The 15,048-nt window shown below is 34.8% G+C and overlaps 2 protein-coding genes across 3 annotated transcripts in view; one reads left to right on the forward strand and one right to left on the reverse strand.

The window, feature by feature from the left end:
• Positions 1–2,234, forward strand: part of LOC112050311 (LIM domain only protein 3) — an 89,498-nt gene extending 87,264 nt beyond the window's left edge. For both annotated transcript variants that reach the window (XM_024088554.2, XM_024088555.2), the window contains exon 6: positions 504–2,234. In XM_024088554.2, coding sequence (XP_023944322.2) covers positions 504–638 — 135 coding nt within the window. In that variant the 3' untranslated portion in view covers positions 639–2,234. The remainder of the gene's footprint in view (positions 1–503) is intronic.
• An 8,230-nt stretch (positions 2,235–10,464) lies between these two features.
• Positions 10,465–13,909, reverse strand: LOC112050327 (uncharacterized). The gene is made up of 6 exons (XM_052882189.1): positions 13,876–13,909; positions 13,735–13,823; positions 13,052–13,258; positions 12,109–12,276; positions 11,479–11,634; positions 10,465–11,204 (listed from the first exon to the last, which is right to left on the reverse strand). Exons 1-6 carry the CDS (start codon positions 13,907–13,909, stop codon positions 10,512–10,514), a joined length of 1,347 nt encoding a protein of 448 aa, XP_052738149.1. The 3' UTR covers positions 10,465–10,511.
• Positions 13,910–15,048: the final 1,139 nt, after the last annotated feature.

Here is a 15,048-nt window from a genome sequence, read left to right on the forward strand (position 1 = left end):
CTAAACCTAATAGCGAAAGGTCACGAAATCTCGAAAACCACCTGAGACGTACAAAGATGAAATTTATCAGCGAGGTAGTTTATAGTTGTAGTAGACGTGAGCTAAGAACAGATTTGGCTATAGGGCTGAATTAAGGATGTCTAAGGGCGGACGAATTCGCGGGCGTCTGCTTGTATTTTGTATGATTTTATTATAGCTTGGCAACATTGTTCGTAACACTCCCAATGGTCCGCGCGGGTCGAGGAGCGTGTATTGATGAATAAAAAACCCACGACTGATGCACCTCACTTCCCCGTACGCACGATTTCACACCCGCGCAGTCATTCCCCCCCGTTGCCCGCATATCATAGGAGTGTCATCAACGAACTTGCAAGACTATAGGTACCTACTCGTATGTTTTGAGTATTGATGATTGATTGACGTGTGTTATTGATTGTTTATATGTTGTGTAAGTAAGTATTATCATTATAAACAAGTTTACAATGTTACAATTTGTTACACAGACAAGCAACGCGATGAGTCTCATGAACGGCTCCAGCCGCTCCGGGGATCTGAACAACAACATGTCCGGGTCTTCCCCGGCGCCCTTCGCGCCCCCCTCGCACCTCAAGCCCCTCGGCCTGTCCGCGTCCAGCTGAGACTACCGCGTCTGAGACGTCCATCCCTACGTCAAGTACCAAAACTGAGTGAACTTTACTACAATTCAGTGAAGCGTGAATTATTCACCAAGTGTGAATTATTCGTGTCCTGAACAATGAATATGAATATGTGAACTGTTTCAAATTTCAATATTCCGTGTATTTCGGTAAGTGTAAACAAAAATGTTTAGAAGTTTGTAAGTCAGTAGTTGTTATAAAGCTAATGCCAAAACTCACTTGGGAGCACAATTCTCCCGTGACTTCGATAGACAATTTATTTCTCCTTACGCGAAAGATTTAGATAGATTTATATTAAAATGTAATGAATATTAATGTTTTATTAATCTCATAAGATGATCTCATAAGGGCAATCTCGAATTAGAATAATGTTTCAAATATTGTGTAAACTGATTTAAAAGTAAATAATGCGCGGGAAAAACTGCATTGTTTAAAAAGGGGTTTAATTTCGAGATATAACTATAAAATACTTTTACGTGAATTATATGACTAACAGTATACATAAATACGTTTATATACCACGATAACAAATCTAGTGTAGTGTCAGTCAATCTCTAAAGTTCCATAAAAATCGGCATGTGCCTGCTTGCCTATGTGTGTGTATTCACGCAAAACAAATGTGTGGTCATGTGTTATACGTGAATACACACACATCTCAAGATGACTCAACAATTTAATAATTGTTTAAATAAATGTTGGATAAATGTGTAAAAAGAACGAGAATGTGGGTAGTTAGATATTGTCTGTGAACTTTCAACACTGCAGTCTCGTCTCAACCACGATCCGCGCAACAACTCTTAGTTGAAATATCAACATGTCGTGGTATGTAAAACCTGTGTCTATCAAGTATCTGTTAAGTTTAAAATCTTAACTGAATGAAAGAGAATGAAAAAAAATATGAATGATGAATTTTAGATACCTAATTCTTATCATGTTCTGATGTAAATATTTAAAATGTTTTTAAATATATTTTGTTAAGTATCAATATGTAGCGAGCTGTTTCAAAGATCAAATTTAATTTTGACTTTTTTTTTTAATTTTTATTGTAATAATTTTGGCTTGGCCAAATAGGTACGTATAACATTTATATTTTCAAAAGCTCGCCATCTTGTTATTTCGTTTTGTACCTATGATGTATATTAACTGTTAAGTTTACTATAAACATTGTTGTAATGTTTGTATTATTTATGTAAATAAAAGTATTCGTAAGTAGACTATTTGTATCTTACATTAAATTACTTTACATTGGTGTATATGAAATATTTAAATTAAATATAGTAAATTAATGTGGAAAAAACCTTGTTATATAAAAATTTTAAATTTCATCATTATTCATAAAACAGTTCAAATTAGTTTGTTTAGTGTTTCTTTTTATTCTCGTATAATAATTACGAGTATTAATATTAATTATTTAGATTTCTGCATTTATGTAGGTAAAATCTCATGCATTCCTAATTGTATAAAATGTTGCTATCATGTGAACCTTCTGTGAACAATTTACATTAAATGTGTCAGATTCTTTCCAAACCAATGATATGACCAAAGAAGTAGCCGAATAAATTCTTGTTCAAAATCAAATTTATTTTATTTTATCACCACACACAACTTCCATTACCGTGGAGACGAAGCCGCTGAATAATCTTCTATGCTGTTTTCCAAAAGAACGAAGTACCAGGCGAAGATATAATAGCCAAATACTAATATACGAGTAAGTATGAAGAATAGGTTGAAGGCTAGGCATCTTTAATTTTCATAATTTTTTTAGTAGTTACTGAAAACTAAAAAACATGCACCTTAATTATTAAAAAAAGTCGAGTCCAAAAAATTATACAAGGTCAGGCCTGCCTTCTTATAGGAGACGTAATTTAGAGTTTAGACCCACCGCGTTCCTCCAATACGTGTTGGCGTTTATAACAATGACTCAACGTGGTCTTTGACGCACGAAGTGTAACACCACCAATTTTCCCGACTCCAAACTGAGAATTTTCAGTAAAATTTTCTTAAAAATCTGTACCATGGAGTCATGGAGATTTGATTGTTTATTTGCATTCATTAGGCTCTGCAACTCCTGAACCGATTTGAAAAACTTCACTGTTTCACTGTTGGGAAGCTAAACTATCCCCAAGTGTTATGGGCCATATTTTATCCCTGTATTCCTACGGGAACAGGAACCACGTGGGTAAAACCGCCAGACGTCTGCTAGTTTTAAATAAAGTTAAATGTTAAAACTTTACTAATAACAACCAAATCAATATATTCATAGTCTGGCACGTTCGTTGATGAAACGTCCATGATATGCGGGCGACGGGGGGAAAGACTGCGTGGGTGTGAAATCGTGCACCCGGGAAAGTGAGGTGCCCCCGGCCCGCGCGGACTATCGGAAGTGTTGCGAACGAAGTTGCTAAGCAAGCTATAGAGAGGTGAACGGAAATTAGAAGATGCCACATTCAATAGGAGGTGCAATGTGATCAAGTCCCACACAAAATGTCCGCTTTATTATTGGATCATCACTCAGGGCTCCATATATTTGGAACTTGCGGTATTGAAATATTGTACAGTCCACAAGAAAATGTGTGCGAATCACGCACGTGAAGTGTTTTTTTTCTGTACATTGAATAAAATTTACATTGATTGAGAAAAAAGACCTTTTTATTTTTTTTAAATAATAACTTGATTATTTTTTGTATGCTATTTTGCAGTTATTTAATATAGTTTAAAAATAATTTACGTTGACGCGGAGTTGAAGCAAAGCATCGAACATCGGTATAAGGTTAGTTATTGTAAAATAATACCTAAAATATTAAGTGAAACAATTTACTACTAAACTGCCATTGTTAGTCAACTATACTACTGTGACTATACTTTCGATAGTCGATACTAAATAAAAATAAAATACAAATTAGAAGCTATGGTGAAACTTGTCTGACGTGTACTATTTTCATTAACTTAAACAGTGGCTTAAAACAACTTACCGACAAAACAATCTACAGAACGATGCTTAAAATAGTTGTCAGTGTTTTCAACCTAATTATACGCTCGATAGTCGATACTAAATAAAAATAAAATACAAATATTTTAAGCTATGGTAAAACTTGTCTGACGTCTAAAGTTTTCATTTGCTTGAACTTCATTGGTTTAAAACAATCTACAGAACGTTGCTTAAATAGTTGTCAGTGTCTTCAACATTAGTATACGCTTGATTATCGATACTAAATAAAAAAAAATACAAATATTGTAAGCTATGGTAAAACATGTCTGACGTCTAAAGTTTTCATTTACTTGAAGTTCATTGGTTTAAAACAACTTTCCGACAAAACAATCTACAGAAAGATGCTTAAAATAATTGTCAGTGTCTTCGTATATTTATTACTAACGCTACTTTTTGACGGCGGATATAAAAAGAGGAAAAAAAAGCACTTTAATCTCCAATCTGTCCGCCCCTCCTCATTGTCGGCAACTACTTAACCGATTTGCGTGAAATTTAAAACGGATATAGATAATAGCCTGGATTAACACATAGGTTACTTTTCATCCCAGAAAAATCCAAGATACCCGCGGGGTTTGTTAAAAACTTCATTGGTTAAAACAACTTACCGACAAAAATATCTATAGAACGATGCTTAAAATAGTTGTCAGTGTCTTCGTATATTTATTTACTAACGCTACTTTTTGACGGCGGACATGAAAAGAGAAGAAAAATCACTCCAATTTCCCACCTCCCCGCCCTCCTCATTGTCGGCCGGAGTCTGATGGAAATGTTATCGTTGTCATCTTTAATTTCATCTGTAAACAAAACTGATGATGTTGAATAAACTTTTGATAAACATAATCATGTATTAAATGTATAGGTATAATATGATATGATCTTAGTTACCCGCAATAATAGATGTATGCCTTTTTCGCCCGCCTTTGCTAAGTTTTTAGCACATGTGTATTAAAGAACATAGATAAATATAAAGTGTTATTACATTATGATTATTTTAATTTTATAATTCAGCTATTAAACTAAGCAGATTTCCAGACTAGGATATTCAAGAATTAAATAACCTAGTCTTCAAACTTTCTCATAAATGAATATAATATTTTAATACACAATATCTATTTACACTTCCTGAACACACAACTCGACATTGTAGACAATATGTACAGCTCGAGCGCTGTAGCATGATGCAGGCGACAGACAGTTTCACTCATGAATGTATGCCGCGATTCACGATATAGTACGTATTATGAACGTCATAAGGCAACTGCCACCCGCACCATGCTACAGCGCACATAGTACAAGTACATTATTTGTTTAAATAACTTTCGTTGTTTACAATGCGACTAAATAGTTGTTCGCCTCAGTTTCGGCGCGCTAGTGACATGAATATATAATATGAGTATAATATAAATATGAGTGATATATTAAATATTGATAATAGCATAAAATCGTGGTGGCCTACGCCCTAATCGGAATTTTGTTATATACAGAACCCTTATACCAAAATTACTTTAGGTCAGTTTCTAGTTACTAACAAAAGTTCGCAAACAGAGATCACGTTCAAATGACATAACCAAATAAAGGTGAGACGCGGCCTTTGCAGCCGGCCACTTCAAGCGTGAACAGCACAATGAGGCGCGTGAAAAATGGCGCCGGACGAAACGACTGCCACAAATCAAAACTGTTCCAAAATGAAAACATACAAGCGCTGAGCTCGAGACAGACTTCCGTTTGATGGTTCCGTCATATAGTGAATATTCTTTACTGTCTAAACAATATTATTTCTTTATTTTATTAATGCGATGGACCGGATTCGAACCTACACCCTCTGGAATTGGAGACAGAGGTCATATCTACTGGCCTATCGTGGCTCTGAAGGTCTGGGTCATGCACCATAAACTTTTCAGTTATGTGTATTAAATGAAATTAAATATCAAGTGTCTCAAACGGTGAAGGAAAAATATCGTGAGGAAACCTGCATACCAGAGAATTTTCTTAATTCTCTTCGGGTGTAAAATATGCCAATCTGCATTGGGCCAGCGGTGTGGACTATTGGCCTAACCCCTCTCATTCTGAGAGGAGACTTGTGCTCAGCAGGGTTGATAATGATATTTTATTTATTTTATTAATGCGATGTCTTTGGTAGAGGAGTAAGTAGGAAGAATTAAGAAGTCCTGGTTACGAAACTTAAGGGGCTGGCATAAAGATAGTCCAGACTTTTCCGCCTAGCCATTGACAAGGAGGAGTTTAGAAGCTTTAAGAACTTTAAGGACTTTAAGAAAACGAAGATGTCTTTGGTAAGTTGTTACAGGGATGCCGAGTAGCCGAAAAATATTATGAAGTTTTGTAAAACAGCGTTGTTTCTAATTTCCCTCTTTAAGAAGTGATAGGAGACGTGGTTAGGCAAGTATTAGTGCAAGTTGTAAACTGTAAACCTGATTGTTTTATTACGAAATGGTGAAAATACTATCGGATATCAAAAACACTAATAACAATTATCACAAGACGTGTACTGTGACATTTTTGGTCTTTCAAGTCTCCACCTTCAAAAAACAAAATTATTCTCGAAGATTCTTCACATATACTTATTCCCCTTTAAAATTGAGCTTGAGGATTTGAAAAAATGGGAAGTGTTACTATCGGAAATTGTACGTACGTATGTTTTTAAAAACTTGAAGTACTAACCAAGTTGGTACTTACAAAAAGTAAAAACATCAGCTGTAGGGAATCCTAAAAATTGGAACATCGTAAGCCGAGCGCACAACACTGATGGCTTCTTGCAATAATTTCCGTTTTCAATGAACGAGTTTTTCTTTTTCTTATCACCGCACGAACTAGGATGGTTGGGAATAAATTGAAATACAAAATTGATTGTTGACTTTTCCCGGTCGCTTTATTACTGTCATAAATAGAAAAGAGATTGAAAATTGCCTACAGAGGCGGTGTCGGCAGATTTGATGCTTCCGTTATTATGCGATACAATTTTATTGTAGTGCATGATTGGTTTTCCTTTTGATTTGAGATCGAATCCTAATTATACATTATGTAAATATAATCATATACCTTCTCTAATATGGGTCGGCCAGCCTTAGGGCGATAATGTCTCTTTCTGTGTTAGGGTAGCATAGAACAGTAGGTAGAAGCCATCGATATAAATCGTTAGATGGGCCCCTCCATATTAAAGGAGGCACAATTTTATGTCATAATCAAAAGACGTGCACGCACATTTTATCTTAGTACGCAACAAGCGCATGCTGTGAGTGGACGTGGACTTAAAAAATATTTATATATATTTACTGTTTTTTCTTATTTTAATCCCTTAATTATGCTTTCGTGTTAATTTTGGAAGTGTAAAAACACAACCACAACATGAATAAAGAAAAATGTGTTACGAATGATATCGTACTCAATGTGAGAAACCAATAGCAATTCCGCGACGCTTTGAGGCCCATATAACGATCTACGATCGATGGTAGAACTTTAAACTAGCCTCAAATACCTACCCAAAAATGTCCACTAGCTCTCCGACATCCCAAGTGTTGCTGGTGAGCGTACGGCGAGGTGACTACGCGTGAGAGGCATTGCCGTTACGTGTTCGAGGCGTAATAATGAGTTTTGACCTTTAAGGTACTCGCCGAGGCATGGAATTGTTATACCACCAACTTAGCTACTCCGGGTAGAGAATTTTTACTGAAAATTTATTTCTGAAAATGTATATAAAGCAGTTAGAAACATTAAAAGGTGAATAAATAAATAAGCAAGCAGTTATATTTACGAGCTATTTCCCTTTCAGCGGCTTCAATGGCTGTAAAAGAAAAACTTAACAGTCGTTAGTACTTACACCCTCTAGCAAGGGATTTATGAAAAGTAACGGGAAGGCTTCACCATTTAACGTTGACCCTTGACTGAACCGTTTCGTTTGTTTGGATATTTTACCTTTGTGGTACCTACTTATAACCTTGGTCCAGTGGTAAGCCTATGCGGATTTGAATCATTAAGTCCAGGGTTCAGATATAGTGATAAAAAATATATAATATTTTATTCATGAAAGAAAATCTCAGTGGCAGCCTGGAGTTGGAAACTAAGTAAGTACCTAATAGCATCCCGCCAACCCGCATTCGATTAGCATGGTGTAGTTAAGCGTCGAATGTTCTTCTCGTGTAAAAAGAGCCTCTGCGGGCTATTCAAATATGCTAATAGTATATGTATAGTATCCTTAAGAATTATTTTTGGGGAATATCATCAATTGCTGTTTTTTTGAATATCGATAAAGAAAATTAATCCGTTAATCATTTCGGGTAGGTAAACATTTAATATTATTTGTAAGGGTAAGCAATGTTTAATGGCATCTAAATATAAAATATTCGTCGTTTATGTCTGCCACTGACGATCAAGTAATCTCACATGCTTGCGCGATTGGCATGATGTCATGTACATCGTGAACAACACACAATAAGGAAACAGCTGTCAAGCTGTCATGCTGTTAGCGCTGCAGGCATGTGAGATTACTTGATCGTCAGTGGCTGACATTACGATTAGTATCACAATTTCCCTGCAAAGCATAACAAAGTCTCTCCCCGGCCGGTATTATCTACCCCGGGAGTTCTTATTTTTATTCGAGTTTTAATTATTAAAACTTTTATGAACTGCTTATTTCTTTTTATGAGATTGTTAAATTAATTCCTTTTGTTTGTTAACTCATTGCCGTCAGTGTTAATTGTTAAAATTTTGTATAGCCGTTCCAGAGTTGTTTTGTAAACAAGAAATAATTACGTTGGCTACAAAGTTATTTGTATATCTTTTTGCTATTTAAATATGGAAGGCGCTTTTAAAACAGTTTAGATGCATTTATATTCTACTAGCTGACGCCGCGCAGTTTCACCCGCGTGGTTTCCGTTGCCTTAGGAATATGGGGATAATACATAGCCCATAGTCTATAGTCTTCCTCGATAAATGGGCTATCTAACACTGAAAAAATTTTTCAAATCGGACCAGTAGTTCCTGAGATTAGCGCGTTCCATCAAACAAACATGTCTGGGATAACGACAGGCTTATTATTTTTACAGAACAAAGCATGTTTAAACATGTCTGAAATAAAGACAGGCTTAGCAACTATATTTGAACACCATTATCACGTCCGTGAAATATCGTAAAATGAGCAGAAAGATCTATTCAAACCGAATACTCAATCGGCAGTGAGTCTAGTAAGTAAATTTAACTTTAAAATATGCATAACAGTTTTCCGATGCGATCCCCTTTCGGAATTTAAATACATCGAGAGGTATTAAGATACATTCCTATTCTACTGCACTCCGGAACTTGGTAAAGAAAATTCACTTATAAAATATTCCATTTTTAGAGAACCATGAGGAAATTCCTAGAACAGGTCTTTTAAATGTTTATGTTGCCAAGGGAACTTGAGATCTTGTAAAATTATCAGTGAATTTATATTGTACGTATTTAATATAACATTTTATTTCATCTAAAGATTTTATTGAAAAACACACGCATTTTTTGTAAACAATGTTAAACTAGCAAACACGGCTTCGAAGAAAAAGATAGTATTCAACGTTCATCCTTTTTAACAGACTTCAAAAAAAGGAGGAGGTTTCTCATATATATATATATATATATTGCAGTATTTCAACCACTCTTGCACCCCTTATCTTTGCGACAAAATTAGGCTATGTGCATCTTCAAGGTTCGGGTTATTCGGTTCCGCAATTAAGCCGCGAAAAGGCAATAGACAAGCTTTACTTTTTGTAATATTATACAGCCAGAGGATAAATTAATTGTCTATACTCAATTTATTTGAGTATATTTAAAATAATATTAATAAGAGATTTTTAGGTTTTAAGACTGCGTGTATTTTAGGTGTAATCTCTCAATCTACTGAACCGATTTTGAAAATTCTTTTACCTCTAGAAAAAGCCACGTTATTTGTTAGTGCCATGTGCTATATTTCATCCCCGTATTCTCACGGGCTCGGGTGAAACCGTGGGGCGTTTAATAATTAAATTGAATACACAGTACTTGTACCGACTCGTAAATCTACGACACACAACTAATTTATAAACAAAAATTAAACCATTTTTAGTCAAATACTCGTATAATTATCATTTACGAGTATAACACAATATTAAATTTTACCAAAAAAAATAGTTCAGAGTAATTTTTGCGAGAAATATCGGTATTTGGCAAGAGAGGTTCTGGTAGAGAGCCGTAGCACGTTAAAGTTTTGCGAATAAGTAGAATTAAGTAAGGTTGCGGCTTAACGCCCCCGCAGTTTGCTCTAATAGCATTAACAAGTTTCCAGACCGTATTGAGGAAATCTTTACATATTCTAAAATATATAAAGCCTCTAATTATAGGCAAGACTAGAGGACGCCCGTTACTTTGTACGCGTAAAATTCAGTTTTCAGAAATCCCGCGGGAACCCATGGTAATGGAAACGATAGACTTTTCCAGAATAAAAACCCTACATGTTACTCAATAATCTCCTCTATCTTCCAATGAAAGTCCCACTAAAATCTTTACAGCCGTTCGAAAGACTAACCTGGATTAAAGAAAGACAATAATTAAAAAAAGAACTCGTTTGTGAACTTGAGAAAAAAAAGTTATTTTGTTTAAAATGACAAGACACAATTTCAATTTTATTTTATACGTATTAGTCAAAAAATTTTGTAATCATGTCTTATATAAAGTAAAAATATAACTGTCATTACTAGAAAATATAGACAGTTAGTGCAAGACAATAATTTGTTAGTGCAAGAAGAATTTGAGAGTAAAAAATATTGAGACAAAAAAAAGCAATATTAACGGAAAAATTTAATTGAATTCTTTAAATTCAGTTTAATGGATAATCAACGGATCTAAGTATATGCCAAGATACAGATTATTGAGGTAACTAAATAATGAAATTTATTTGGAACTATTTTCATTGCATCACTACGTACTTTATGACGAGGTTTATTTAATCTCCTTCGACCGCTTTCATCAGAGTTCTCAACTTCACCAGCAGTAGACTTGTCTAGAGAATAATTTTCAACAACCGCTGGAGTACTAGTAGTTACCCGTTTTTCTTTGTTTTTCTTCTCACTTGTGACTATAGGATTTTTTACTTCTATAGTAGATGCAGTTTCTGTAGCATCAGTCTTAGTGGGAGTATAAGCGGATTCAGTGTTATCAGACAGACTATGTATTTTTTCCTCTACAATTTCACTCGTCGTATCAACCGTCATTTTACTCGCGGTTTCACCCGCCGTTTCACCCGCTGTTTCACCCGCCGTTTCACCCGCCGTTTCATCCGTCGTTTCACCTTTAGTTTCACCCACTGTTTCTGATATTTCAGGCGATTCCGATGAAGAATAAATTGGTGGATCTTTTGTTATTACGGAGCAAATATCAGCACAAGACTGTGTTAAATATCGTTGTTCTGCAGCACATGTTATTAACTGTTTCCACACTGTTAGAAGCTGATAGAGATACGGCTGCTTACAATCATTGGTGTATGTCTGTAGACCAGTTATTTCACTGTCGCATATAAGAGGACCTCCATTGTTACCCTATAAATTAAAAATAAAATACTCTGCTTAAAGATTATTATTATTAACACAAATCAATATATATTTTTTTTAAATATTATATGCATAACTTGCTTCAATCTTCGTTGTATATAATTTATTTTCATTATTTGTTTATTTATTTTTAAGTATTTTTATAATATCCATTAAATTTATACTTTACGAAATATTACCTACACATATTTTAAATCTAGTTTTTATTGTAGTCTTGTATTGTTTCTTTATTTATCTATTACATATTATTAAAAATAAGTACCTGACAAAAGTCAGGATCGGTTACAGCATCCTTGTCACTATCAGTAGCGCAAATCATAGTTTCCTTTTCAAAATTATTTCCACAGGTTTCTGGCGTCGGTGGTAGAAGTTTGACATTCATTTGTATAAGGTTACGTTCTGTTACATTATATCGGCTCTACAAAAAATAAATAAAAATCAATAATTATTATTTATCGTAAATTCAAATAACACAGTGTACATGCGTTGACGCATTGGCTCCATGTCATAGACACAGAATCAAGGGAGACAGAATCAAGACGTCCGGTCCGCCCGCAGCAGAATAAGCTGAAACCGGTAAGTGACACAGTTCCTTTTGCTGTAGACCCTTGAGTCATAAAGTGCGACTCTATGACTCAAGGCTCTCTCTATGGCGAAAAAAATCTCCGAATTATTTCACCGCGACTAGTTGCCTCGTCTGGTGACAGAAGAACATTTTGACATGACATTTTTTGCGCAAATGTCCAAAGCAGAAATGCAACCAGTATTCGTGCCACCGTTCCAAGTGGGCATGATTTGTATGGTTATTGGAATAAGTTTCCTATATTATTTATTAATTATTTCGCAATAAAACAAAGTGTTTAATACATTATTTATAAACTAAAATACTTACAGCATAAACAAGTATGAAGCAGTTGTCTGAAGTATCATAATTGATGGCTATCGGAATTGGTGCCACAGAAGATGTCACATTAAAAGGGAACAGCGTTTTCAACAAGGAAATATCAGTCTTCCACCATTGTGTTGCGTTGTAGTTGTAAGGGCGTAATATCGTGATTATCTAAAATGAAATTTAAAGTGAACTTGAAAATTTTAATCGTTAGTCACTTTCATAGAACAAAATTCAAGTGATAAACTGTGGAGAGAGACGAATATCTTCAATGGATTCATCATGAGGGCGTCGGGAATATTTATGACACAGATATATGAGAGCCTCAATAGCTCAACGGTAGGAGCGGTCGGACTCATCACCGAAAGGTGGTGGTCCAATCCCCGCCCCATTGGACTATTTCCCACTCCTAATACAGTCCTAGACATTGTTGGAGGGGAATGGGAATATTGGTCATATTTGAAAATATGGCAAATATTCTTTAAAAAAAGGAGCCCTTTGACATGCCCTTCACTGCTAGAGTTGTTCTACTAGAGCAGCTTTTCCCAGTTTTGAATACTCGGTTAAGAATATTTTATAGAGATTTTGCTGCTGTCTCTCGCACCCACTTCTATCGTATATATTCAAACAGCGATTTTTATCAGTTAGATTATAATATTTACCAAACAACCAATCATAAGGTTTTAAAAAATATCGTAAAACACGGACTGTATGGTCAACGATCTTAGCTTGTCCCCGTGATGGACAAATTAATTATGAATTAAAAATGTCGTATAACGTTGTAGCAAACTTTTTTTGATAAAGTGACGATTTCACTATCAAAGTAAAATTATCAAGATTTTTTTGGATATATAAGTAAACTGCCAGGTGGTTAGGATGAGCATTGCCCTTTGTCTATTTCCCATCTCAAAATATGTCTTTTTTCGCATTCTACTAAAATACTTACCTCGCGTTCTTGTTCATCTTCGTCCTCATTTAAAGTTAACTTCGTGTCAATACTAATAGCTCCCACTCTTGCTAAAAGGGTTTTTTGTGGAAACGCAAGAGACACGGTGACTGAAGATATTAGCCAATCATCACTTATCAATGCAGCACTTCTAGTAAATCTTGCGTCATTCTCCAGAATTGTCTCGTCCGAGTAATATAGAAAAGCCTGTAAAAAGTTAGTTATAATTTATACCGTATTATATAACCTCGTAGAATTTTATTTTTCTCAAAGCGGTTTTTAATCTTTATCTACGTAGAAATAACAGCTATTCCTAATATTAAGTGTAGACAGTAATTATTAAATAAAAGATTTTAAGTTACTTCTATAATTTACGATACACGTAGATAATCATAAACGATCAATTTTAAGTTTTTCCAAATAACAGTAAGTTTATCTCAAAAGGCTTTATGAATGTTAATATAAACATTTTAGAAAAAAAACAAAAACTTGAACTTGAATTTTGGGCATATATCAATATCTTCCAGAGTTAATACCAAAAAAAACCGATAAATAGTTTTTACTACAATAAATCGAGTGGGTGTTATGATCTATTTAATCCTAAGAACCTCAAACTGACCGAAAAAAATAGAAATTGGACGCGATCAAAGTGGATACAATGCTAGTAATAATCAAACACTTACCATATAAGGAAATGACCCGCGTCTAACCCCATTTTCACCTTCAGCTGCCACGCCTTTTAATGCAACTACAACACAAATTAATAGTTGCACTACAAGGAAATTTATTATAGCTGCAGGTTTTAAAAAATCCAATAGACTTACCTGCACAAAGCACGGCGAGCAAAAGAAAACGCATTATCTAATAATTGTAAAATACAGTTATTTGTAAATCATTTGACACGGATATTTTATCCGTATCAAAAAGAATTGTTGACAGAATACGATTTGAAAGAAGAATACGAAAGCAACTTTTTTTAAACATATTTTTATGTCAGCAGAGAGGATAACAGCAAAAAGTTCGGATGACTGTTCAAGAATATATAAATCACTTGTGCAAACAAAATGAAAATGGTTAAATTCTTTCGCACTTTCCTCTTGTAAAAACCGAATTAGCGGAGTCATGTCCCATTATTTTCCGCCGTTATCTTTGACAAAGTTGCGACGAGTCTAGTCGAACGCATTAATCAGAACGGCAACGGAGCTGAGATGTATTATCCTCAATAAGGCAAAAAGAATGAGTTTGCAGATTTTAAACGCGTGTTTTATAGATAAGGTGCAGTATAAATCCGGGAAACATCTAATTATTCATGTAAGGGGGCGTTTAAGGACGCGTATTAATACGCTTGGAACGACGCGCCGTAGACTTTTGAGAAATTTACTAAGAATATTAAAAGTGTCTTTTTTATATTGCAGACAGGAACACGACATGGGCGGACGCAAACTCAAGCATATTCGTTTAAAATCATATATCCAATTCTAAAATAATCTTTAGTAAGAAATATTATTTGAGAAGTAATTAATTGATGTATATTTAGTGTTTTTGTAACTGCAGGTAGGTTTTTAGAATGGAATGGTTAAAAATATTTCAATTAAACTAAATAATAAGGATATTGTGTTAGCCCTGTGGATAATGTGTGTATGACCTCTGCCTCCGATTCCGGAGGGTGTAGGTTCGAATCCGGTCCGGGACATGCACCTCGAACTTTTCAGTTAAGTAGGAACCTTCTTCTTCTTATTATTATTCTTATATTTTAAGAATTTAAATATCACGTGTCACAAACGGTGAAGGAATCGTGATCGTTTCTTAAATCTCTACGTGTATGAAGTCTGCCAATCCGCATTTGGCAGCGTGGTGGACTAAGGCCGAAACCTTCTCATTCTGAGATTGGACTCGTGCTCAGCAGTGAGCTGAATGTAGGTTGTTAATTCTGAATAAGGATATTTACTTTAGTAAGTACAGTTTCCCCAGTGACATGGTATGTATTTCAGTTTACG

This window comes from Bicyclus anynana, chromosome 6 (genome assembly GCF_947172395.1).
Source record: "Bicyclus anynana chromosome 6, ilBicAnyn1.1, whole genome shotgun sequence".
Classification (NCBI taxonomy): domain Eukaryota; kingdom Metazoa; phylum Arthropoda; class Insecta; order Lepidoptera; family Nymphalidae; genus Bicyclus; species Bicyclus anynana.

What these genes read in the sequence shown, in the direction of transcription:
- LOC112050327 (XM_052882189.1), bottom strand. Translation starts at nt 13,909, where the DNA reads ATGCGTTTTCTTTTGCTCGCCGTGCTTTGTGCAG. An exon ending in GCGGGTCATTTCCTTATATG is followed by an intron (nt 13,259 to 13,734) that starts GTAAGTGTTTGA and finishes AACTTTTTACAG; the next exon opens with GCTTTTCTATATTACTCGGA. An exon ending in AAGATGAACAAGAACGCGAG is followed by an intron (nt 12,277 to 13,051) that starts GTAAGTATTTTA and finishes ATTTCATTTTAG; the next exon opens with ATAATCACGATATTACGCCC.